Source organism: Triticum urartu, chromosome 6 (genome assembly GCF_003073215.2).
Source record: "Triticum urartu cultivar G1812 chromosome 6, Tu2.1, whole genome shotgun sequence".
NCBI classification, from domain to species: Eukaryota; Viridiplantae; Streptophyta; class Magnoliopsida; order Poales; family Poaceae; genus Triticum; species Triticum urartu.
The window spans coordinates 28608280-28631968 of NC_053027.1; the positions used below are offsets into that span (position 1 = coordinate 28608280).

General features: G+C 47.7%; 1 protein-coding gene across 1 annotated transcript; it reads left to right on the forward strand.

Annotated features, from left to right (window-relative positions):
- Window positions 1–2605: 2605 nt before the first annotated feature.
- On the forward strand, window positions 2606–11234 carry LOC125516454 (probable proteasome inhibitor). The gene is made up of 10 exons (XM_048681891.1): window positions 2606–2768; window positions 7520–7706; window positions 8878–9045; window positions 9345–9398; window positions 9490–9543; window positions 10280–10357; window positions 10445–10473; window positions 10559–10620; window positions 10693–10769; window positions 11153–11234. Exons 1-10 carry the CDS (start codon window positions 2606–2608, stop codon window positions 11232–11234), a joined length of 954 nt encoding a protein of 317 aa, XP_048537848.1.
- Window positions 11235–23689: the final 12455 nt, after the last annotated feature.

The following is a 23689-nucleotide window of genomic DNA, read 5'->3' on the forward strand; positions in this document are numbered from 1 at the left end:
ACCATCGTAGGTCTTTTTTCGGTCGTACGTGCATGGATGCGGGTTGGGGCCTCAGCATGAGGTTTTTTTGGTTCTTGGTGGCTAAGTCGAAGGTGGGAGGAGGTACCAAAAAAACCATAGGAGATGGGACGACAAAAAAACCTGGAAGCGAGATTACCAACTGCTCCATTAGGAGTAGAGATTGTACTACATCATCCTCTCCTCTTCTGGGAAATCCCAACGCAGCTCATAAGTAGCATAGCTCTCATGAATTTTCGGGTATTTAAACCGCAGCAAACCACATGCTGCCGGCCAACCCTCGGCCCACCCCCCACCCCCGCCCACCCTCTCAGTTGTGTGCGCAAGGCCTGGAAATAGACCAAAGACAACTGGCAGGTACTTCCTGCCCTTCCCGTCTAAGATTTTATGTGGCCAACCCCTGGAAATGCAGGAAATGCATGGAATGTAGCTGGCGGCCCCCGAAAAAACCCTGGACCTGGCACATGTCTTTCAGCGGGCTCGTGTGAGCGTAGAAAATATAATGTTTGGGGGCCAATAGAGGAACAGGCCCACAACCCCTTCATAAACTGAATGCATCCCCGCTACAAAGCTAGATCTTTTGTGGGAGAAGGTCCCGTTTCCACACAACCTCCATGAAGACATATTCCAAACGGTATATGATTTTTAGCACAGCCTCCAAGGGCCGTGTGAACATGTCGCGCCAGGTCCCATCATTTTTCGGGCTCCCGTGAATTTCTGGGGATTCAACAGGCTGCACGTTGACGGCCTCCCCGTGCCCCCCCCCCCCCCCCCCCCCCCCCCCCCCCCCCCCCCCCCCCCCCCGGGTTAAGCCCACCCTCTCGATTGTGTGTGCAGGGCCTAGCTAGGCATGGACCGAAGACCGTGGGCAGGGACTCCCAACCCTTTCCGTCCTTGATTTCATGTGCCCGCTACTCCGTTCTTAATTTTCCGGCATAAACCCTTGGAAATGCAGAAAATGCACGGAAATATGACTGGCGACCCCGGAAAAGGCTAGGTCCTGGCACGTGTCTTTCAATGGACTCGTATGAGCGCAGAGAAAGTTTTGAGACCATCGGAGGAACGGGCCCCAAACCCCCTTCACAAACCTGATGCATCCCCGCTACAAAGCTAGATCCCTTGTGGGAGAAGGTCCTGTTTCCAAACAACCTTCGTTAAAGGGTACGAGCCACCGCCTGTCCTGATCGATAGAATTGTTTTGGAGCGACGCCTAGGGCTTGGTGGTTTAAGTACCGCACAGTTCGCCGACTACCATTCATCGGGGTCTCGGCACAGGTCGCCCACCGTCACGGGTCAGCTACAAACGGCCATGCCACGTGGCTCCTATTTGTCAGGTGCCTCTGACTAGTTTCCCGGCATATTGGGCATAAGCTGGGTAGCTTTGACTAGGTTCCCAGCAAAGCGTCCCCACCGTCACGTAGACAGCCAGGCCAAATGGCTTGTATTTGTCGGGTGCATTTGAATAGGTTCTCGGCACACTACGCATAAGTCGAGTTCTTTCATGTCTGCCATGTGCATTTTGCATGGGGCTCGATAGTGCCTCCCATGTGCCGTGTCCTGTTGTTCACCGAGAGGCAAACTCGGTGAACACAGCTTTTGTCATGATCCCGTGTTCTAGTATTCGGCAAACAAAAAAGAAAGAACTCAGTGACGACGATTTTCTAGTAGTGTCTTCTTGGTGTTTTGTTCTGTGGGCCGGCGATTTGCTTCACAGATCATGGCCGTCGGCATCTCCTGGTCTACATCGACGACTTTCCCACCGCTGTTTCTACAAGCTCCTAGGTACAAAAATGTTTGCTCAATCGAGGCGGCATCGACCTATGCTCACGGCACGCCGCTGGTGGATGCAGGAGGAAGAAGACTTTGGCTCCCCTAATAATAATTCAAATATAATTTTATTTTCCGTACGGGTGAGTTTGTGAAGACACGTGTTACTTAACATATCTGCCTTAGGCCTTCTCGCAAAAGAAACTAAAAAAACTTAGTGCCATAGGAACGAACGTGCAAGCATTTAAGGTGACGATGGACGCACGATGAACTGAAACTGAAGACTTCGCTTTGACTGAAACTGCCGCGACGACTTCCTTTTGCAAAGTCACTGATGCGCTCGGGCAAGCCATACTCAGATGGGACCTACTCAGATCTCAGTTACTAGCACTTGTTAGTCTTTTTCATTCCCCCCGACCCAGCCTCTCCTCTGCTCCCTCGTCCCCTTCCTTTTCTAGGGCGCCGCCACTCCACCGCCGCACCGTCCCACGCCACCCTGTTGCTCCGCCGCATATCCCCAGGACTCCCTCCCATCACCGCTGCAGTCTCCGGCCCTTCCCCGACGTCTGACCCGGCATCACTGCCTCCGCTCTGCTGGCCGCGCCCCCACACCCGACCCGCCCTCGCTCCCTCCGTGCTCACCTCCAGATCCACCCCTGGTAATATGGATTTTCTAATTTGGACGCTGCCTGTTGCTGCCCATGTAGCCTGACGTTGAGAGCGCAATTCGTCAATAAACAGGTACTTCTCCAGAACGCCGCGAGACCACCGCCTCCACGACCGAGCGCAGTGACCGACGACCGACGCCTACAGCGTCAGGATGGTGACCGCCGAGGCCGCGATGGCGGTCGTGAGGGCCACGCGCCCCGTCTTCATTTCCGCCCACGACGGCATCGCGTTCGCTGCAAACGCCGCGTTCCTCGCCGACGGATACTCCCTCTGCGCCGCCGGTCCTGCCGCGCTCATGGATCGCCTGCCCGCAGGTGCGTTCCGCCTTACGCCCTTAGCCCTAGGGGTTATGTTATGTACGTATATATGTGTTTTTTAGTGTGAGCGTACTGTAGTCTGCAAGTTAGGATTTGACAGACCCCATGTTTAGGGCTCCTGTTGCATATCTATGATGATTCTCCGGTTGAGTTCCCGAGCAGATTGATGTAGATCTATTTCAGGCGTGGTCGATTTGGGGAATGTGTCCCTGAGTCAAACAGTTTAACGGCTCCATGTTTAGGGCTCCTGTTGCATATCTGATGATGATTCTCGGGTTGAGTTCCCGAGTGGATAGATGTAGATCGATGGTTCGGCTATATTTAGGTGTAAATGGTGCAATGTCAGTAGCAGCTTCTTGTATTTCAGGCGTGGTTGATTTGGGAAATGTGTCCCTGAGTCAAAACACTTTAAGTGCTTAATTGTCAACTTAATTCAGAGAATCAGTCCCTTCCCTAGATTTATGATCTATTGTTTGATCTTCTCCGGTAGTTAGTACTCCCTCCGTCCAAAAAAAAGTTGTAATCAAAGACACTTATTTTAGGACGGAGGGAGTAATACAGTATGCCATTTTAGAATTCTGAATCCTTTTTGAGCTGAAGTTTATGTTTATATATTCTGATCTAAAATTAGCAGTTCAATCCATGAAGTGGAGAGTGAAACTCCTATTTCAGAATTGGTAATTCAAATTTGCTGTGTGACTGAACTTAGTAGTGTACTGTATGTTAAGATGCTAAATTTCGTAAGTTCTGTATTGAACCTCTGGCTTCAGACTTGGATCACTACGGAACTACAAAAGTACTACTACTTGATCGTTGCAATGTTATGTTCTATATATACTAACATCTCTATTACTGTAGTTAATACACCGGTTTTGAATTTACCACCTCACCTTCTGTTTTCCCACCTAAAGATATAGCATGGCAATCATAGTATTAAATAGCGTGTTACCTCGGTGCTATAGCGTTTGCAGGGGCCTCGTGCCAAAATGCATCGCATACAATTTGGCTTCATTTAGCGCGCTATAACGTCAATTTAGCGCCAAACATAGAATCACATAGCCTGCTATTTAAAGCTATGATCTCAATATCCACCATTGAATTTACAACCTTTGATCTCCACCCTACATAAATCAAAATAACCACCGAATCGTATGGCCAAAGACCACTGGATTAATTCACTCAGCCTTCCTGATATTCATGCCGCACATTACTTGTCAAGTGAAGACATAAAAACAAATGGCATCACGAGCCTTGCCAACATCAAGAAACAGCCAGCAAATTCTAGTCACCTCATCATGTGGGAGTCTCTTTAATTATTCGACGGTTTACTTGCTGCCTTGCTCTGTGCTTGCTAAACATGGCAGAATTTTTTCAAACATAGTAGATCAGTATGTTGTAGTGCTTGGCCGGCAGAACTTACCAAAAGCTAATATCAAGTAATTTGAACCTTAAACGAACTTGGTTACACATGCATGTAACTGAATAACTCAATTTGAACTACAGATTGTGAATCAATTAAAACATAAACCTTCAAAAAAGTACATTTCCTTATGCTTGCACATGCTTGCCATTGTATTCACAAATTCAACCACTTCCTTCTGTTAGAAATTATTAATTGAAACAATGATGAAGCGATTGGTTTTAAGTTTATATACCAAGGTACATTTCAATGTTGAAGTCTTCTTTGATTGGATTGAAATATCTTTGAAGGAATTTTTGCAGCACTTCTGTTACACATTTATTTTCATTTGATTTTTGGCGAGGATTTTTTCCTAGCAACTGGCAGGAACGCCACCTTTTTATTGAACAAGAGTTTAAAGCTCTTACAAATTCCTTTTCTGTATTGTATGTGTATTCACTCTCTCAAATTGTTGTGAAATAACATCATTGCAAATTCATGTTCCTCGGATTCTCGTGAAATTAACAAAGGCATGGTCACTTTATTATATAATTTCTACTTTTGTCTTTGTGCATTCGAGAATCCATCATTGCAAAAACTATGTTTTTTTGGACATAAGAGAGAACGTTCATATTACTCATGTGTTTTGTATTGTAAAGGCCGTGATTTACCTACTGCTTTATTGTTTATGTGATTGCGTACTTTAGCTTCCAATTGAATCAATACTTATTTGCAAGGATCTACTACTAACATAAACCTAATTACTGAAAAGTAGATAAAAGTAAAAAACAATAATCTTCTCTGCTTTATTGAGATGGGTCAGCCAAGAAGCCGGTAGATCTATTCAAATACATGACCAATAAGTCAATAAATCTATTCAAACTCTACGATATCCAAATTAACTAGACCCTTTCCTAACAAAGTTTCTTAATCAACTAGCACTCTAATTAAGGGACAAAACTCCACATATGATGAGTTAGCCACATAACATTATCTCCCTTCCTCAAAAAACAGCATATCTGCAAGTTGTAGGTTGTCAATTACCTCCTAGGGGCCATGGGTGCTATCAGTTGTGGAGCTATCTTTGTCGTAGTCATCTGCCTCGATGAAGAAGAATCGCATCCACCGGTGATCCCGAACATAGATCTGTCACAGTTGAGGCAAAGGCCTTGACTATGACATTCTGCAAACTCAGCTGGAGTCAGGCGCCGAACCTGTTGTGGGTGGGTTGGTTATGTAGTGTTCAATGGAAGAACATGTGCTAGTAGTGGTGTTGGAGAAGAAGGTTATGTAACTGCATTGACCGCAGGAAGATCGGAGGGGTACAAGGCCCCGTAGGCCCAAAAGGCTGGTGTGGTGATGTTGTTGGAGGGAAATGTTGCTGCTCATAGGCCTTGTTAAAGGATATGGCAGTGTGGAGGTCAGATGGCCGCTGAAGCTTAACGTTAATACGAAGACCATGTACCAAAACCGTAATTGGGGTGATGTTAATGGATCATTGTTGTGGCACTTGACCACTAGCAACCTGCTGGTGTAGTCTGCAAGAACGGCAGATGCGCCAACTCACTCAAGGAATTTGCACGAAGTGATGGCCCAACTAAGCGTGGTAGGCCTCCTTGAACGGCTCCCATGTTGGCATGCCAAAGTCTAGCTCAAGCTGTAAGTAGCACAACTGAACCCCATTGGTGAGGTGGCAGGCTATAGTCCAAACATTGTCGGCCCCATTATGTGCGCTACCCACGAGAAAACTACTTGCACATATTGAGCCAACCAAGGGGATCGACTGAACCATCATATGTTGGGAAGTCGAGCTTGTGGAAGCGGGGCAATGGCAGAACTTGATCCTGAGTCGAGGTGATAGTCAGTGGCGGTGGCACGAGTAATTTTTAGGTGTGGCAGAGTTTGTGAAGGAGAAACATGTATAAATACAACTGTGTAAGAGCGAGATCACTAGAATACTAGATATATACTACTTGTGCAAAAAATACGACTACAATCTAAAAATAAGTACCGGCACTCAAAATATCTCACTAGATATTTTAGTGAGTTGCTGTCGCCAGTCGATGACCCACACGCAGCGGGTCGCCGCCTCGCCGATTGACGGCCGTTGGTCGCCACCTCCTTCTGGGCCCTACCGCTGCTGTCACGCATAATCATGTTTTCAGTACGAGTACAAGAGTAGTTTTAGTCGCAAGTTCGGACATATCGCTAATACTATGGTAGACTCACGTACATGCATTGACAAGGCCCAACAAAAGGTAGCTTTAGACATAAATATTGACTAGTGCAATATGTACGTACGTATATGTACAGCAAGCAGCAGCGTTTAGGTATTGACCGTGTCAAACATAACCAAATAGTTGCGTTCACCACCGGTGATGGTTAGGCAAGGTCAGAAGGGAGGTGATGGGCGGGGTGGTTCAGTAGATGGGTTTGGAGGGGGTCACGGCCATAACGGCATATGAAATAGGTTGGCAGGTGGAGGCGTGAAGGTGGCTGTGATTTGTAGCTGCTGCTTCTACTACATACATAACCCACCTTAATTACTGAGAAGTACATAAAAGTAAACGGCACTATTCTTCTCAGCTTTATTTAGAGGGTCCGGCCCTTTTCTAAAGTATAGAAAAGACTTGACCAACAATCCCGTACATCTATTCAAATTCTAATACAGTCTGTAAACTGACTTGACTCTTTGCTAACAAATTTGCTTAATTAACTAGGACACTAATTAAGGGATAAGACACCATGTTTGATGGACTGACCCTCATAACATTATTGACTTACCAATGAAACATGATTTTATTTGGTAAAAATAAGAAGTGGGGCAGTTTAGTTGGTTTTCAAGGAATCGGTGGGAAAAATTAAATAAAATTGAGGTGGCATGGGGACAGAGCTTACGTAGGGAGGTGAGGGGAATTGGACGAAAAGACAACGTAAGGCAGACCTTACCATTTTTTAGAAGAGATAAAATTGGAATTATTTTCAGGGTCAAACTTATCTTAATAGGCGAGGAATTGAAATCCGAATTTTAAAACTTAGCTTTACGCTAAATAGTTGTGACCAATAGTGAGGGACGGAACATCCGGTCATTAAATGAATGGAACCGGTGGCTTTCTTTTCCTGCTTGCATTGTGGAACTAATGTACTCGTCATTCTAGCTGGAATATAATAAATTGTAAATATCTAATGGGAGTTTAAAGTCTGTCTAGTTGGTTCACTCGATGGGAATTAATTAAGTTATATTTTGGTGTGAGATGAAAGAGGAAAGTGACTCTGCAGAGTCCTGAATTGCATTGTAATTGCCAGCCTTTAATTATATATTTAATGTTTTTATTTTTCTTGATTCTAGACGAGGTGGAGGTGGGATTTGAGGGTTGGAACAGTATGTACAACTGCTATGCCTTTTTGTACTCCAAGGAGGAGGAGGGCAAGAAGAAGTGCATCTTAATGGAATGTCTACGGATTGCTGACTTCCTTGCTATTAATGCGCGAGATCTTGAGGCACGACACAAGAAACCCTGCAATGTCCACATAAAGTATGTTCCAGTCTTGTTATTATTGTTGTATATCATTCTTAGATTCCATGTGCTTTTCTTATTATTGTTACTAGAACACATGTCACTTGCTTCACACGGAAATATGTTTTGTGATCTAAGACATGTACATTATGTGGTAATCTTCACTCCAAAAATATTTCAGTCGGTAGTGATGATCTTTTCACCTTCCCACTATTTGGTTACTAACAAGTGGGGCTAAATTAGAAATTTGTTGATGGTCGGTTTACTCTATCACCATCGTTGCCACCTCGGCTGACTAAAATATTTGGTAACATAATAACATGAATTGTAAGCCATGCATGGTTTTCACTTTCAGTGAGATTTCACTGAATTTCATTAATTTCAGTAGAAACTGAAATATTATGTTTCGGTCAAAATATTTCAGCAAATTCAGTAGTACACAGGAAATCAAATATTTTTTGAAAATTTTAAATATTTAATTAAATTCAAATGAATATTTCGGCCTTTTGGCTGAAATGCAAACTGAAATAACTGAATTTCAGTGATTTCAGTTGGTGCTGAAATTTTGTTGAAACTGAAATTGAAACCCATGAAGCCATGCTATTTGAACTCAAGACCTGCTTCTTTTTTATGTGTGGAGACATTTTATATATGTAAAGACTACTTCAATTAATGGTTGAGCTACTGTGATGGTTTTTTGTGCTTTGTTGTATGCACATTCTTTTTGTCAAGTCCCTTCACTTGTATTAACAAGCTTTATAGAAATGATGTCGCTATAAGCGGAACAGTATAAATGGTATAACTAGTAACGATGAGCTAGACTTATAGAGACTGTTTATGAATTCGGCCAACCTGTTAGTGTGCTTGCTCTATTCTACTATGTGATGACTTGGGTTGCTACAACTATCTTAGTATAGAAATGTATTCTGTTTGATTGAGTATGATTTTCTGCACAAGATATGGTTATCGATATCCAGTGTGATACAAGGGGCAATAAGTGATATTAAATCTATTTCTAATTTATTTCTTAAGCAAGACCCAGTGCAGCCAAGAGGACAATTTTGTCATGTTAAGTTTATCATTATGTAAAATATTTTGAGTACTTGCTCTGTTGACTGGCCTTATGTTGAATAGTCTGGATATTCCAGTTTATAGTTTCGAGTTTTTGGCCCTGGTTATGTGTATATAGTGTGAAGGATTTCTTCTCTGAAGAACAGACCAGGAAGTATAAAGATTTGTACAAGAATTTTCCGGACTTCATTAATATCCTGAACTTAAGCTTATTGGCTGAATTGAATGGTAAGGATGCTGCTGCCGCCCAGAATCCTAATGTTGAGAGCAGTTCGTCAATAAACAGGTATTTCTATGCTGGGTTTTAAGGCATGTCCCATCTCCATCTTTGACACTAAAAATCAGACTAAGTTTCTGTTTATCTCATCGCAAACAAATAATCTAGTATATTACCCTCTGTAATTACTTCCATGTTGCACTTTTACTTGGTACAAATGAATTAATATCATTATTTGGGGAATTTGGGCTTTTATGGTAATATTCTGATGATTTTACTCCTTTGACTAAAGTTTAACTTCCAAAGCTTTTCTGTTGTAGCTGACTCCATTTTTCAATAATTCTAACACGTGGCACTTCTCCTTGCAGTTCTGGAAATGTTACGTGCGAAAACCCAAGTACAAGGATAACTGAACCAGCCGGGTAAGAATACCACCATTTGTATTTCCCCTTCTTCTTTTGTGTGGCACTCCTTTTATTCACCTTTTTGGTACCTTCTTGGAACTTCTTCCAGTTCTGAATATGTTCTGTGGGAAAACCGGAGTATAAGGATGATTGAACCTGCCGGGTACGAATACAACCATTTCTATTTCCCTTTCTTCTTCTGTGTGGCACTTCTTTATTCACCTTTTTTGTACTTTGTTGTCACTTCTACTTCCAATTCTGAAAATGTTCTGTGGGAAACCCCAAGTACAAGGTACAACCATTTGTATGTCCCATTCTTCTGTTGTGTGGCACTCCTTTATTCACCGTTTTGTACTTTGTTGTTATTTTATTGAGTCCTGTTCAATCTGATTTGAAATCTCTAAGGCTTAGCCACTAGTGAGTCTTTTCTAGTTTTCTTCTACTTCATTCATGCCTACACCGCCTTCAATGACAAGCTGAATGTCTTGGAACATGCCTTCGGTCCTGATATCAACTGGCCTCGTTCACTTTTCATGGGCATGCATGTCCTGACGCATATTCTATTGCCATCTAATTTGGTACGCATATATATAAGAACATCATTTTGCTCTATACTTATACTCTGTCCTGTCCTTTTGCTACATCACGCATATGATTATTTATTTATTTGAAATTTGGTACATGTGCCTGAATTGACACTTTATAGTACTCTGAATTTCCTAAGAATTTTCTTTACAAGTGCACAAACTAGTGAAGGGGCCTGTTCATGTCAACTCAATTCCGGTTTTACCAAAATTTGCACTCACTAGCACTCTATGTAGGATAAATAGGCTACCAGTGAATTGGTTATAGGATATTGATAACGGGGCTAATATTTCTGTTTATGTATTGTGGTACAGGCTGATTTATCCTCCAGTAGCTCCAGTTGGTCATGATGACACCTTCCCTGTTCCTGATGTTGGCTTCTACCCTCACAGGTCTGTCTCCAACCATAATATACATGTAAAAGCATCGACAGATCAGTTCTTCCGCACATAATTAACCATGTGTCTTATTTTTTGCAGTGGTGGGACAGGTGGTAGTATGCACGTTGGTAATATGTTAGCTGATTATCTGTGGAATCTCTTTACATTTGCTCCTCTGTACTGTCTAACATGGAACCTATTTGATTACTACACGTCCAAATGATCCACGTTTCTTTCCTACAAATCCTTCTACTCCTTTTGGTGACCTTGGGTATGTTCATTTTACTTTTACTAAATATACCATTGCAGTATTTGTTCTATCATAAACGGAATCAAATATTAATAAGAGTGTTCCGCCCGGTGGTCGCTACGATCCAATTGGCCCGCCTGATGTTCCAGGATTTGAACCATCTCGCTTTGTGAGGTAAGTTAGCTTTTCTTAACATTTTCTATGGACCCACTTTATGCTTGGCAACCGGTAAGGCTCAAGATGACCTGTTATTGTACCTGATACTACCGCTTTAGAAAGGTTTGTTGTCTCAAGTAAGAAACAAACTGTTCTTATAGTTCATTTTTTTCGCACTGATGCCTAACTCACATCCAATGCAACATCATGACCATTCTTATATATATTCTTGTGTCATGGAAGTCATTGAACACAGTCCACTAACATATAATCGAAACAACTATGCTTATTCCTAGTTGCATCCTCCTCCTAGTTGCATCCTCCTGGGGTTTAGGGGTGGTTACTGGCTGAAACTCTGATGAACAGTTGTATGCCAACCTCCTGGTTTTCTGTTGACACAGGCATTCGAGGCATTCAAATCCTTCAGGTGGAAGCACTCACCCAGACCTTGAGTTCTTCCAGCAAGGCCCAGACTTCTTCTGAGACTCGGCTTCATGCCCACCTGCACCCTGTGCTGAATGACTCTGCTTTGTTTCTGCTGTGCTCGATCGTGAACGCTTTGCAGCACCAATCTGCTATGCATCACAAATTGTGTTTTAAAAAGACTCTGCTTGTGCTTGAGAACATGAATGTAAACTACTGTATGGCTGTATTCCCCTTCCAAACCATGCTTTGTCATATTCGACTGTACAATTGTATGTGGAGCTGTCTTGGTACCCCTCTGTGGTTCTTATATTATAGATAAACTATTGCTGCAATGTCAGTCTTGTCACCGCCTAGTAGCCTCAAAATTTGATCCAAGTTTCTCCATATGCAGTGTCACCATAAAGATTTCTGCAATGTCTTTGTTGCCACTCGCCCTCGCTCTCGTACCGTCATTATTGCCGGCGCACCAAGACTCCTGCTTAGCAGCAGCGCCGACCGGCTGACCGCCCATCTCAGCACCCCTGGTCCCTCCTCGCAGCAGCACCACCGTCCCACCACTGCTTGCAGCACAGCATCGCCTCACCATGGTTGTAGGAAGCCCGCTCCCCCCGCTCCATTCGACATGGCTTGCAGCACCACTCATTGTTGTTGTAGCACCATGGGTCATCGCTTGCAGCCCAAGTGATCGCCATTCATAGCCCGGCCCGGTCGTCGTTCCTACACCAGGTGCTTGCAATCGCTCATAGCAGTCTTCAGCTTCCTCGCAGCAAAAACACCGGCGAGCTTCGAGCGGCACCGGCTGCCCTCTATAGTGGTGCAATTTCTACTCATAACAGCTACGTGAGGTGCTTGAAGCAGCGATGATTGGGGGTGCGCCAGCGGCAGCAAGCTTGTCGTGGTATGGTGCAGATGGGGAAGAAGATGACGGATAGGGAGAGGTGAACTTGTTATAAATAGGCTAGTGAGTAGAGTGTTATTATGTGGTAATAAAATAATTCATTTTCTTTTGTCGAAAGGTCGCAGGTATTTCACGGCTATACTCATGATTTGGGGATTTTGTGAAACAAGGTGGGCGTGGAGAATCTAGGAACAGGATTCACAAGAGAAATATCTACTAGGTTTGGGCCCTCTATCTTAGAGGTAATATCCTACTCCTGCTGAGTGTTCTAATGGTGTTCTAACCAAGCCTCGTATGTGTTGACACTAGATTTGGGCATAGTCAAAAACTTGATTAAGATGGCCACAAATCGAAAAGTTCTCAATACGAGAAAGTGTCATATCGTCAAAATGAGAAACTTTCATGATTGGGTCATCACCATCCGATGTCATCTAAAGGGCCGAAACTATGTTTGAAATACTAAAATTTTGTATTCAGAGTATTGTTCGGCTGATTACGCCTTCAAGACAACCTCGTATGAGAAAATGTTCTCTTCTTCTCAGTCAGTGTGACCCATTGGTTGGGCAGAATCTTCAACGGACTGCATTTTCCTGTGATTAAGAATAGACGCAAGGGAAAACGGGTAGGGTTACAAATGCACACAGCAAAGATTCTCAAGAGAAATTATTTTTCGAAGATGTAGACCTAGACTTTCACTACTACGGAAAACCTTATACACAGAGTCTTACCAGCAGCACGGTTTAAAATAAGGCGCTACTGCTACTTAGCAGTAGCGCACGTCAACGAAGCACACATAGTAGTAGCACGTCAATAGTAAACAGCGCTACTACTATAATTGCCACGACCTTGCCACCAAACTAGTTATAGCAATAGTGTCTGTTTAGTTAACGCGCTACTGCTATTGGGCTTAGCAGTAGCGCTTTGCCGTAAAGAGCGTAATGCTAAAGCCATCCTATCTTCTCCACCCGGCCCGGCCACCCCTCACTCTCCCCTCTCCACTCCACCCACTCTCCCCCGCAACCCGCGTCCGCCGCCGCCGCATTGCCGCCAGCTGCTGCCGCCGTAGCCCCCTCCCTCCCTAGCTCCCTTCTCCATCCCCTCCCTCCTCCATGTTAGACTGTATATACACGTAGCCTTTGTATACATGTACTGTAACGTTGTATTGTACCCCTTGGGTACCTCTATATAATGAGATAGCCACACTCCGGGTTAGGGGTGTCGAGCAGTTCCTAAATCACATGTCTTACATGGTATCAGATTAGGTTACGATCGATGTCTTCCGCTGCCACCGCCAGCGCCGCCGTCGCACCGACCTCGGTTGCTCCCGCCGCCGCGGTGCCGGCCCTTGCTACTGCCTCACCGTTCCCAGCCTCGCAGCCTCTCGCGATGGCCTACGGTGCCTCGTCGTCGCCTCACTCCCCGATCGGATCGGGAGACCGCGCCGCCACCCCGACTGGTGCGGTGCCCCCTGGCGCTGCTCCTCCTATGGGCGGCGTTCCCGTGATCCATGGTGGGCGGCCGCCGCCGTCATCTTGGCCGGCGCCGCCCCAACCCTATGATGCACCGCCGCCGTCGTCGTCTTGGCCGGCGCCGCCCCCGCAGCAGCCCTATGGCGCCCCGCCACCTCATCACTACTACGCGTGCCGCCGTCCCTTCCCTACTTGGCGCCCACGCCGCCTCAACCCTACCTGGCGTTCTACCCGCACCCGCAAGGGGCTGCGGCTGCCTCGCCGCACGTGGCTCCGGCCGCGGCCAACCACGGTGCCCCCGAGGCACCCTGCGGTGCCCCCGCGGCCCACTACGGCGCTCCCGGGGCGGTCTCCCCCGGATCCTACCCGCCCTACTCAATGTATCCTGGGGTGGTGCATGCCCATGTTGATTCGGCCACAGTGCCGGCGCCGTTCTACTTCTCGCATCTGCTGCCGGTGAAGCTCGCGCCGGACAACTACCTGTCCTAGCATGCCCAGGTGCTCCCTCTTCTGCGGAGTCGCTATCTGAGGGCTACGTTGATGGTTCCATCTCATGTCCACCCTCTCACCACCCGGCGTACCACACCTGGGTGGCTCAGGATCAGGCCATCCTCTCCGCCATCCAGTCCTCGCTCACCCCGAGTGTCTCGTCACTGGTCATCTTCGCCGCTACGTCCCGGGAGGCGGGGGCGGCGCTTCACACCAGTTTCACCTCTCAGTATCAGGTGCGTGCTCACTCTATACGGACCGAGCTGGGTGAGACGAAGCTTGGTGACCTCAGCATCACCGACTACTTCAACAAGATGCGGGGTCTCGCCGACACGTTGGCCTCAGTTGGTCAGTCGCTGCAGGATGAGGAGTTCACCACCTTCGTGCTTAATGGGCTTGATGATGATTATGACAATCTCATTGAGAATGTTCATGGCCGCGATGACCCGCTCCCACCTCGTGAGCTCTATGCACGTCTGCTTGGCTGTGAGCAGCACATTAAGGCGCGTCGGGCCTCCCCCAGTTTTGCCTCCGCCAATGCCGCAACTCGTGGCAAGCCCCAGCGGTCATCATCTTCAAGTGGCAGAATGGCGCTTCCTTCACAACCGGCCTCGCGGGGCAATGCTCCGACCATCACGGGTGGTAACCGGCCGATGGCGTGCTGTTCTTCTTGTGGTGCCCCACAGGCCTGCCAGTTGTGTGGCCTTGAGCGCCACATTGCCTCTCGTTGTCATCGTCGCTACAAGCAAGACTCTCTGGGCCTCGGCAACAATGGAAAAGGGAACGACAAGCAGGCCGCCGCCACCGTGACGAGTCATGATCATGGCCGCACTCTGTCTTACTCCGTTGATCCTGCATGGTACATGGACACTGGAGCTACCAACCACCTCACTGGCGAGATGGGTAAGCTCTCTACTCAGGAGCACACCACCAGTGGAGCAGGTATGCGCATCTCCCATGTTGGTCAGGCCTCTCTTCTTGCACACAATTTTCGCACATTACATCTATCTAATGTCCTTCGTGTTCCTTCTGCCAAGCGTAGTTTGTTGTCCATCCCTCAACTTACTCGTGATAATAATGTCCTTGCTGAGTTTCACCCTTTTCGTTTCTTTATCAAGGATCGGGACACGAGGGCCGTTCTACTTAGCGGTCGTCTTGGCCATGGCCTGTATGCACTTAATGCGCCGCGCCCACCTTCCATGCCGTTCTCCCCTCAGGTGTTCAGTGGTGTTCGTGTGTTGCCTACACACTGGCATGTGCGCCTTGGTCACCCGGCGGCTCCCATAGTTCGACATGTTTTGCATCGTCATGATCTTCCAGTTGTGTCCAATAAAACTGCTGAAACTATTTGTGATGCCTGTCACCGGGGCAAGAGTCATCAACTTCCTTTTCCAGAGTCTAGTCGTGTTGTGAAGCATCCTCTTGAGCTTGTGTTTTTTGATGTATGGGGTCATGCCCAGACATCTGTTAGTGGTCACAATTATTATGTCAGTTTCATTGATGCTTACAGCCGTTTTACTTGGTTATATCTTATTAAGCGTAAGTCTTATGTGTTCGATGTCTTCATTCAGTTTCAAGCACACGTTGAGCGTCTTCTTAAGCAGAAAATCATCCATGTCCAATCCGATTGGGGGTGAATATCACAACCTCAACTCGTTTTTTGACAAACTTGGGATTTCGCACCGCGTGTCATGTCCTGATACACATCAGCAGAATGGTACTGCCGAGCGTAAGCATCGTCATCTTGTTGAAACTGGCTTAACCTTGCTAGCTCATGCATCCGTTCCGTTTCGGTTCTGGAGTGATGCTTTCTCCACAGCTTGCTTTCTTATAAACAGGCTTCCCTCGAGACTTCTGAAAATGCAAACCCCGCTTGAACTTCTGCTTAATGAGATTCCAAACTACATAGTCTTCAAAGTGTTCGGCTGTGCATGTTGGCCTCACCTACATCCATACAACAAGTGCAAGCTAGAGTTTCAGTCTAAGAAGTGCGTTTTCTCGGGTATAGTTCTCTTCACAAAGGGTACAAGTGCTTACATGTTCATACCAACCGCGTCTACATCTCTCGTGACGTTGTGTTTGATGAAAATGTATTCCCTTTCCATGCAATTCCGACTAACTTTACCACTTCTACACCACCGGTGCCCGTGTCTACACCTACGCCTGATCAATTTGTGGATGTTGCATATGCCCCTGCGTTGCTTCCTAATCATGATGCAGGTATTGGACGCGGTGCTCGGTGTCAGATAATCATGTTGCTTTAGCGAGCACGTAGGGAATAGTGCATGTTTGTTTCTGAGATTTAGCTTGCATTAGTTGAGTATAGGCTAGCACGTACACCTTCTGTCACGTCTAATTAGCATTTGTTTTTGTTAGCTAGTTTGTCAGCCACGAGCCGTAACTTGTGCGAGCCGTGCATGCATTTGCATGGGCCTGAGATGCATCCGTTTGCATCAGGCCATTTCCTTCAGTCTAGCATCGCGTGGTAGACACGTTCAGGAGCTCATGGGATGGCACGAGCTAACCGGATCGTGGCGCTTTGGTAGGATCCTTACCGGACACGTTTTCCCTTCTGTAACCAAACAATGAGATATAAAGGAAGAAAAGCCGAGGAGAAAGTAGAACGTCACCAAAAAAATCTCTCGTGTGTGTCTCATCGTTTTTCCTCCACCTGTACGCGTGTGTCTTCCGGCGTCTGATCCAACAATTGGTATACAGAGCCTGGTTGTGGCCGGAGGCGAATCGGCGACGGTGTGTAGCGATGGGAGATCAGTCACTGAAGAAGAGCGATGCTGGTGACGGCGGAAAGTACACGCCGCCGAGCAAGAGGCTCAGAGCTAGCGGCTCTGGCGATGGGATGATCATCGTGGCTGCGCCGGTGAGGAGCGTCGGAGTGCCGATCCAATACCCGCAGCTGACAGAAGGTAATTATCAGTTGTGGGCAGCGAAGATGAAGATCATCCTCAAGCCAATGGGCGTGTGGTCGGCAATCACCGGAGAAGACGTCGACGAGGCCAAGGATCAGGGAGCCATGGCTGCTATCTCGCAGTCCGTTCCCGACGACGTGATGATGTCCATCGTGGAGTACGAGTCGGCGAAGGAGGCTTGGGATGCTGTCCGTACCATGCGCATAGGCGATGAGCGTGTGGTGCAGGCGCGCATCAGCCACTTGACAAGGCGCTTCGAGCGGCTAACCATGGAAGATGACAAAGAAGTTGGCGCGTTCGGGCGCCGACTCACCGCGCTCGTCGGAGAAATTCGAGCACTTGGCGAGAACTTGCAGGAGCACGCCGTTGTCAAGCGGCTGTTCGCGGCGGTCCCGGATCGCTTCCTGCCGATAATCGGGACAATCGAGCAATGGGGCGACGTCAAGAAGATGTCGGTCGCCGAGGCCATTGGGCGGCTGCGGGCGTTCGAGGAGAACGAGTCCGGGCGGCACCAAGACCGCAACGACGACGGCGAGAAGCTGATGCTGGTCTCACGTGCAGAGCTGGAGGCCCTAATCCAGAAAGAAAAGAAGAAGGGAGAAGGGTCCAGCAGCAGCGGAAAGGACGGTGATGGGCGCGGTGGTGGCCGCGGCTGGGATAACGATAGGAAGAAGGTTCGCGGCAAGTTCGACAAGTCCAAGATTACCTGCTTCAATTGCGGGGAGAAAGGACACTTCAATTCTGAGTGTGAGGCGTGGAAGAAAAAGAAGGCGCTCATAGTTGCTGCCGACGTCGACGACGAGCCGGCGCTGCTCATGGCTATGGCATGTGAGATTGCGCCTGAGGTGGATGGCACCGCAGGTGTCTTTGAGCCTACAGAGATGGAGGCAGAGGGCGGCCATGCACTGGGAGGCGAGTCCTTCAAGCCCTCTGATGCATTGATGGAGGTTGAAACTGCTAAGGCTGAGGTCGCACGGCTACGCAGAGAGTTGGCCGCCGCTAATGCAAAGTTGCATGCCCTGTCTGACGAGTACATGACACAGGCTGAGGAGTTGGTACATGCAAGGGAGGAGAAGGACAAGTTCTTGAAGATGCAGCGTGTGATCTGTGATGAGAATGGAAGACTCAGGGATCTGGTGGTACATGCAGCTGAAGCACCCATTCAAGTCAAGACGGCGCCGGCCGCAGGGAGTGCGGCAACGACACTGCCGACGCCGGTCGTGAGGGCTGCTGTTACGACGCCGCCGTCGGCCGCGGCGACACTCGGCGTGAAGAAGCCGGGAGTGAAGATCAAAGGGAACAAGGGATGTCGGTCTGATATGCTCCTCACGGATGAGGGAAGTGAACTCGTTGAGAAGAGCAAGAACTTTGTGATGCTGAATGAGGAGAATGTCAAGCCTTTGTTGAGCATGGATGGATCAGCTGATGCATGGTGGCTTGATAGTGGTGCTAGTAACCACATGACTGGCTCACGGTGCAAATTCAAGGAGATAGATGAAAGCATCAGTGGCCATGTGAAGCTTGGAGATGGATCTACTGCTCTGATTAAAGGGAAAGGTTCAATCATTGTTGAATGCAAGAGCGGTGAGCAGGTGCATCTAACGGAGGTATATTTTGTACCGAGTTTATCTAGTAACATAATTAGTCTTGGTAAGCTGGCAGAGGATGGCAATCGTGTAGTGCTAGATGGTACATTCCTGTGGATTAGAGGCAGGTCTGGGAAGGTGCAGATGAAGATTAAGAGATCACCTAACCGACTGTACATGGTGCTACTCAAGATAGTTGTTGGTGTTGCTCATGTGTCATCAAGAAAATGGAGCCAAGAAGCTCTTAGACTCCAACAGCAGCATCTCGAGATGGAGATGCCATCAGTAAATGGGGGTGTCACCCACCGCGGCGTCAGGTCAGGAGCATCAAGCAGCAACAAGATTAGGGAGTGATTGTCAGATAATCATGTTGCTTTAGCGAGCACGTAGGGAATAGTGCATGTTTGTTTCTGAGATTTAGCTTGCATTAGTTGAGTATAGGCTAGCACGTACACGTTCTGTCACGTCTAATTAGCATTTGTTTTTGTTAGCTAGTTTGTTAGCCACGAGCCGTAACTTGTGCGAGCCGTGCATGCATTTGCATGGGCCTGAGATGCATCCGTTTGCATCGGGACGTTTCCTTCAGTCTAGCATCGCGTGGTAGAGACGTTCAGGAGCTCGTGGGATGGCACGAGCTAACCGGATCGTGGCGCTTTGGTAGGATCCTTACCGGCCACGTTTTCCCTTCTGTAACTGAACAATGAGATATAAAGGAAGAAAAGCTGAGGAGAAAGTAGAACGGCACCAAAAAAATCTCTCATGTGTGTCTCATCGTTTTTCCTCCACCTGTACGCGTGTGTCTTCCGGCCTCTGATCCAACACTCGGCTCGAGCTGCTTGATGAACAGGTCACGGATGAGCCTCCTGATCGGGACATGCATACGCCTTGCATGGCGGGCGCCACCCGCCAACCCGTCCCCGTCTCGCCTGTGGAGGCTTCCCCGACTGCCTTGCGGGCGCTGGGTCCGCCGGCTCCATGCCGGCCCCGCCTGGCTCCACACTGGCCCTGCGGGCGCTAGTCTCACCAGCGCAAGCCTCGCCTGGCTCGCGGGCCTCGTTAGCACCAGCGGCCTCGCCAGCGCCAGCCTCGCCTGGCTCGCAGGCCTCCCCAGCGCCAGCCTCGCGTGGCTCGCCCGGGCCACTGGCGGGCCTCTCGCCTGGGCCGGCTGCGGCTGCTTCTGGCCTGGAGGTGCCGTCACCTGCTCCGGCCCGGTCTGTCTTGGCGCCAGGGTCGCCGACCAGCCCTGCTTCGGTCCCCTGTGACCCCGACTCGCCTGACTCTGTGTCGGCCTCGTCAACATCCTCTGCTGCACCGACTTTGCCAGCCGGACCTGCTGTCACTCTTCGTCCTCGCACACAGAGCCAATCCGGTGTCTTTTGTCCGAAGGAGCGCACGGATGGGACGGTTGCGTGGCTTGCTGCGTGCATGGCTCACACTGCTACTGATCCTACTGCAGAGCCTCGTCACTTTCAGGCTGCACTGAGTATTCCTCATTGGCGTGATGCAATGGAACAAGAGTTTCAGGCTCTACAAAAGAATAACACTTGGCGTCTTGTTCCTACAGTGTCAATGTCATTGATTCCAAGTGGGTTATCAAAGTCAAGAGACATGCTGATGGCTCCATTGAACGCTACAAGGCACGGTTAGTTGGCAAGGCCTTCAAACAGAGGTATGGTCTTGATTATGGAGACACGTTCAGTCCAGTCATCAAGCCTACTACCATTCGATTACTACTGTCTCTTGCGGTTACTCGCGGATGGTTCCTTCGTCACCTTGATGTGCAGAACGCTTTCCTACATGGCATTCTGGAGCAGGAGGTTTATATGCGTCAGCCGCCTGGTTTTGTTGACCCGACACGACCTCATCATCTCTATCATCTGGTTAAGGCACTGTATGGACTCAAACAGGCTCCTCGTGCATGGCATGCTCGCCTTGGATCTGTTCTTAGGGCTCTTGGGTTTACTCCCTCCATTGCTGATACGTCACTGTTTCTCCTCTAGCGCCCTGAGGTTACGATTTATCTCTTGGTTTATGTTGATGATATCATTCTCATCAGTTCCTCTGCTGCTGCTGCTGATCGCCTTGTGATTGCTCTCCGTGATGATTTTGCTGTCAAGGATTTAGGTGCCACTACTAGGAAAAGGGCTACTAATGGTGCACCAGTTTTGCCTACTAATGGCGCATCACTGGTGCGCCATTAGTATCACGCCACCAGTATTTTTTACTAATGGCGCACCACTGGTGCGCCATTAGTATCTCCTGGTGCGCCATTAGTATAGGCCACGGTGCGCCATTAGTATAGGCCACTGGTGCGCCATTAGTATAGGCCACGGTGTGCCATTAGTATTTTTGAATTTTGAAGGCGGGAAAATAGTAGTGGCGCACCGTCTAACCCCCACCGTGCGCCATTGCTATTTTTGAATTTAGAATTTGGATCTGGATCGTGAATTTTTTTGCCCATTTTTTGCTAGTTTTTTTTGCTTGTTTTTTGGCACAATATTATTTCAAATTTTGTTCCTGTTTTTGGATCTTGTACGTTCTTTTGCCGTGTTCTTTTGCCAGAGAGGAGTTCGCCGGAGAGGAGGAGGAGGTCACCGGAGATGCGCTCGCCTACATCGCCGGAGAGGAGGAGGAGGTCGCCGGAGAGGAGTTCACCGAAGCATCGGAGAGGAGGAAGGAGAAACCATGAGGGAATGGGAGGAGAGGAGGGAGGAGGAGCTCACCGGAGAGGAGGGAGGAGAAACCGTGAGGGGAGGGGAGGGGAGGAGAGGAGAGGAGGGAGGAGGAGGTCCCCAGAGAGGAGGAGGTCGCCGGAGAGGAGGAGGAGGTCGCCAGAGAGGAGGAGGAGGAGGTCGCCGGAGAGGAGGACGGTAGTATGGTGGAGGAGAGAAGGGAATATGGAGTGGAGGAGAGGAGGAGATGGAGTGGAGGAGGTGCGCCCAGCCATATATACGACATAGTAATGGCGCACCGTGGGCAGGTGCGCCATTACTATCTTTTTTTATTTTTTTTGATTTATTTTGAATTTTGAAGGCGGGAAGATACTAATGGCGCACCATGGGCAGGTGCGCCATTAGTAACTTTTTTTATTTTTTTGACTTATTTTGAATTTTGAAGGCGGGAAGATACTAATGGCGCACCATGGGCAGGTGCGCCATTAGTAAGTTTGAATTTTTTTTGCCTCTCCAGATCTTAAAAGCCCCGTATCTTTTTTTCTATTAGGTTTTTGAGGATTTTGAAAATGTTTAACGGGGTTTCCTCGGCTAAATTCGGATGTAAATTTTCGAGTAGATGATTTTTCATATAAAAAACTTTTTCATCCGAGTTCGTACGCAAAAGTTATGCCCATTTTTATAAATTCTCGAGAGATTTTGCAAAAAAGTCGAAAATTCATGTTTGTAAATTTTGCTAACAACTAGACCACATATCACATGGAAATCTTATTTTTTTGACATTTCTATCATTTTCTTTTATTTTTTTTGGAAACTGAAAAGGCGGTCCACGAGGGGGGGGGCGGTGCATCCGGGCGAATGTTTGGGCCAAGTTACTAATGGCGCACCATGGCATGGTGCGCCATTACTAGTTCAACTAGTAATGGCGCACCACTCCCACAGTGCGCCATTAGTAGTTTTGAAAAAATTTAAAGAAATTTTTTTACTAATGGCGCACCGTGGATGTGGTGCGCCATTACTAGTTCAACTAGTAATGTCGCACCACTCCCACGGTGCACCATTAGTAGTTTTGAAAAAATTAAACACAAAAATTTTACTAATGGCGCACCGTGGACGTGGTGCGCCATTAGTATTTGCACACTAATGGCGCACCAACACATGGTGCGCCATTAGTATATAGTAATGGCGCACCACATGTTTAGTGCGCCATTAGTGTCAATTCCACATGCTCTTCATTTTTTCCTTGGTCTTGAGGTTTCACGGTCCTCTGTTGGTTTGACTCTCACTCAGAAAAAGTACTCCTTGGACTTGTTGCGTCGTGCTGGAATGCTCAAATGCAAACATGTTAACACTCCGATGTCTACCACTCATCGGTTGTCCGCTCTTGATGGTGACTCTCTCTCGTCTGATGATGCTACTGAGTATCGCAGTCTCGTTGGTGGTTTGCAATACCTTACTATTACTAGGCCTGATATCTCCTATGCAGTCAACCGTGTCTGTCAGTTTCTGCATGCACCCAGGACGTCTCACTGGTCTGCTGTGAAGCGTATTTTGTGCTATGTCAGTCTTACTGCCTCCTATGGCTTGCTTCTTCAGTCTGCATCGTCGTATGAGCTCTCGGCTTTTTCTGATGCAGACTAGGCTGGTAGTCCTGATGACAGGCGATCCACGGGGGGTTATGCGGTATTTCTAGGTCCTAACTTGATCGCCTGGAATGCTCGCAAGCAGGCAACAGTGTCTCGCAGTAGTACTGAGGCTGAGTACAAATCTGTTGCTGATGTGACAGCTGAGATCATATGGGTACAGTCTCTGTTGAGAGAGCTGCGTGTTCCTCAAGCTCGTCCTCCGGTCCTATGGTGTGACAACATTGGTGCTACATATCTTTCTTCTAACCCAGTGTTTCATGCTAGGACAAAACACATTGAGGTGGATTATCACTTTGTTCGGGAACGTGTTGCACAGAAACTACTATGTATCAAGTTCATCCCATCAAAGGATCAACTTGCTGACATCTTCACGAAGCCTCTTCCACAACCACAGTTTGTAGGCTGTAGGCGCAATCTTAACTTCCTTTGTACTTCAGGACATAGTTAAGATTGAGGGAGGGTGTTAGACTGGATATACACGTAGCCTTTGTATACATGTACTGTAACGTTGTATTGTACCCCTTGGGTACCTCTATATAATGAGATAGCCACAACCCGGGTTAGGGGTGTCGAGCAGTTCCTAAATCATATGTCTTACACTCGATCCCCCTTCCATCACGTCATCGTCGCCCCCCCCCCCTCTCGCCGTCACCACCACCGAGGTAGCTCCTCCTACCTCCCTCCTCCCTACCCCTCCTCCCTCCCTCCCTTGTCTCTGTTCTTGTAGAATGTAGGTAATTTAAATGTAGATTTTAGAATGTAGACATTGTAGAATGTAGGTTTTTTAATAGAATATTTTTTTAGACTATTTTAGATGTTTTGACT

Excerpts from the sequence above, each read along its gene's own strand:
- LOC125516454 (XM_048681891.1), top strand. The coding sequence starts at position 2,606 with ATGGTGACCGCCGAGGCCGCGATGGCGGTCGTGAGGGCCACGCGCCCC. Across the intron at positions 10,474-10,558 it reads AGGTGGTAGTATGCACGTTG|GTCCAAATGATCCACGTTTC; the intron begins GTAATATGTTAG and ends TGATTACTACAC. Across the intron at positions 10,770-11,152 it reads GAACCATCTCGCTTTGTGAG|GCATTCGAGGCATTCAAATC; the intron begins GTAAGTTAGCTT and ends CTGTTGACACAG.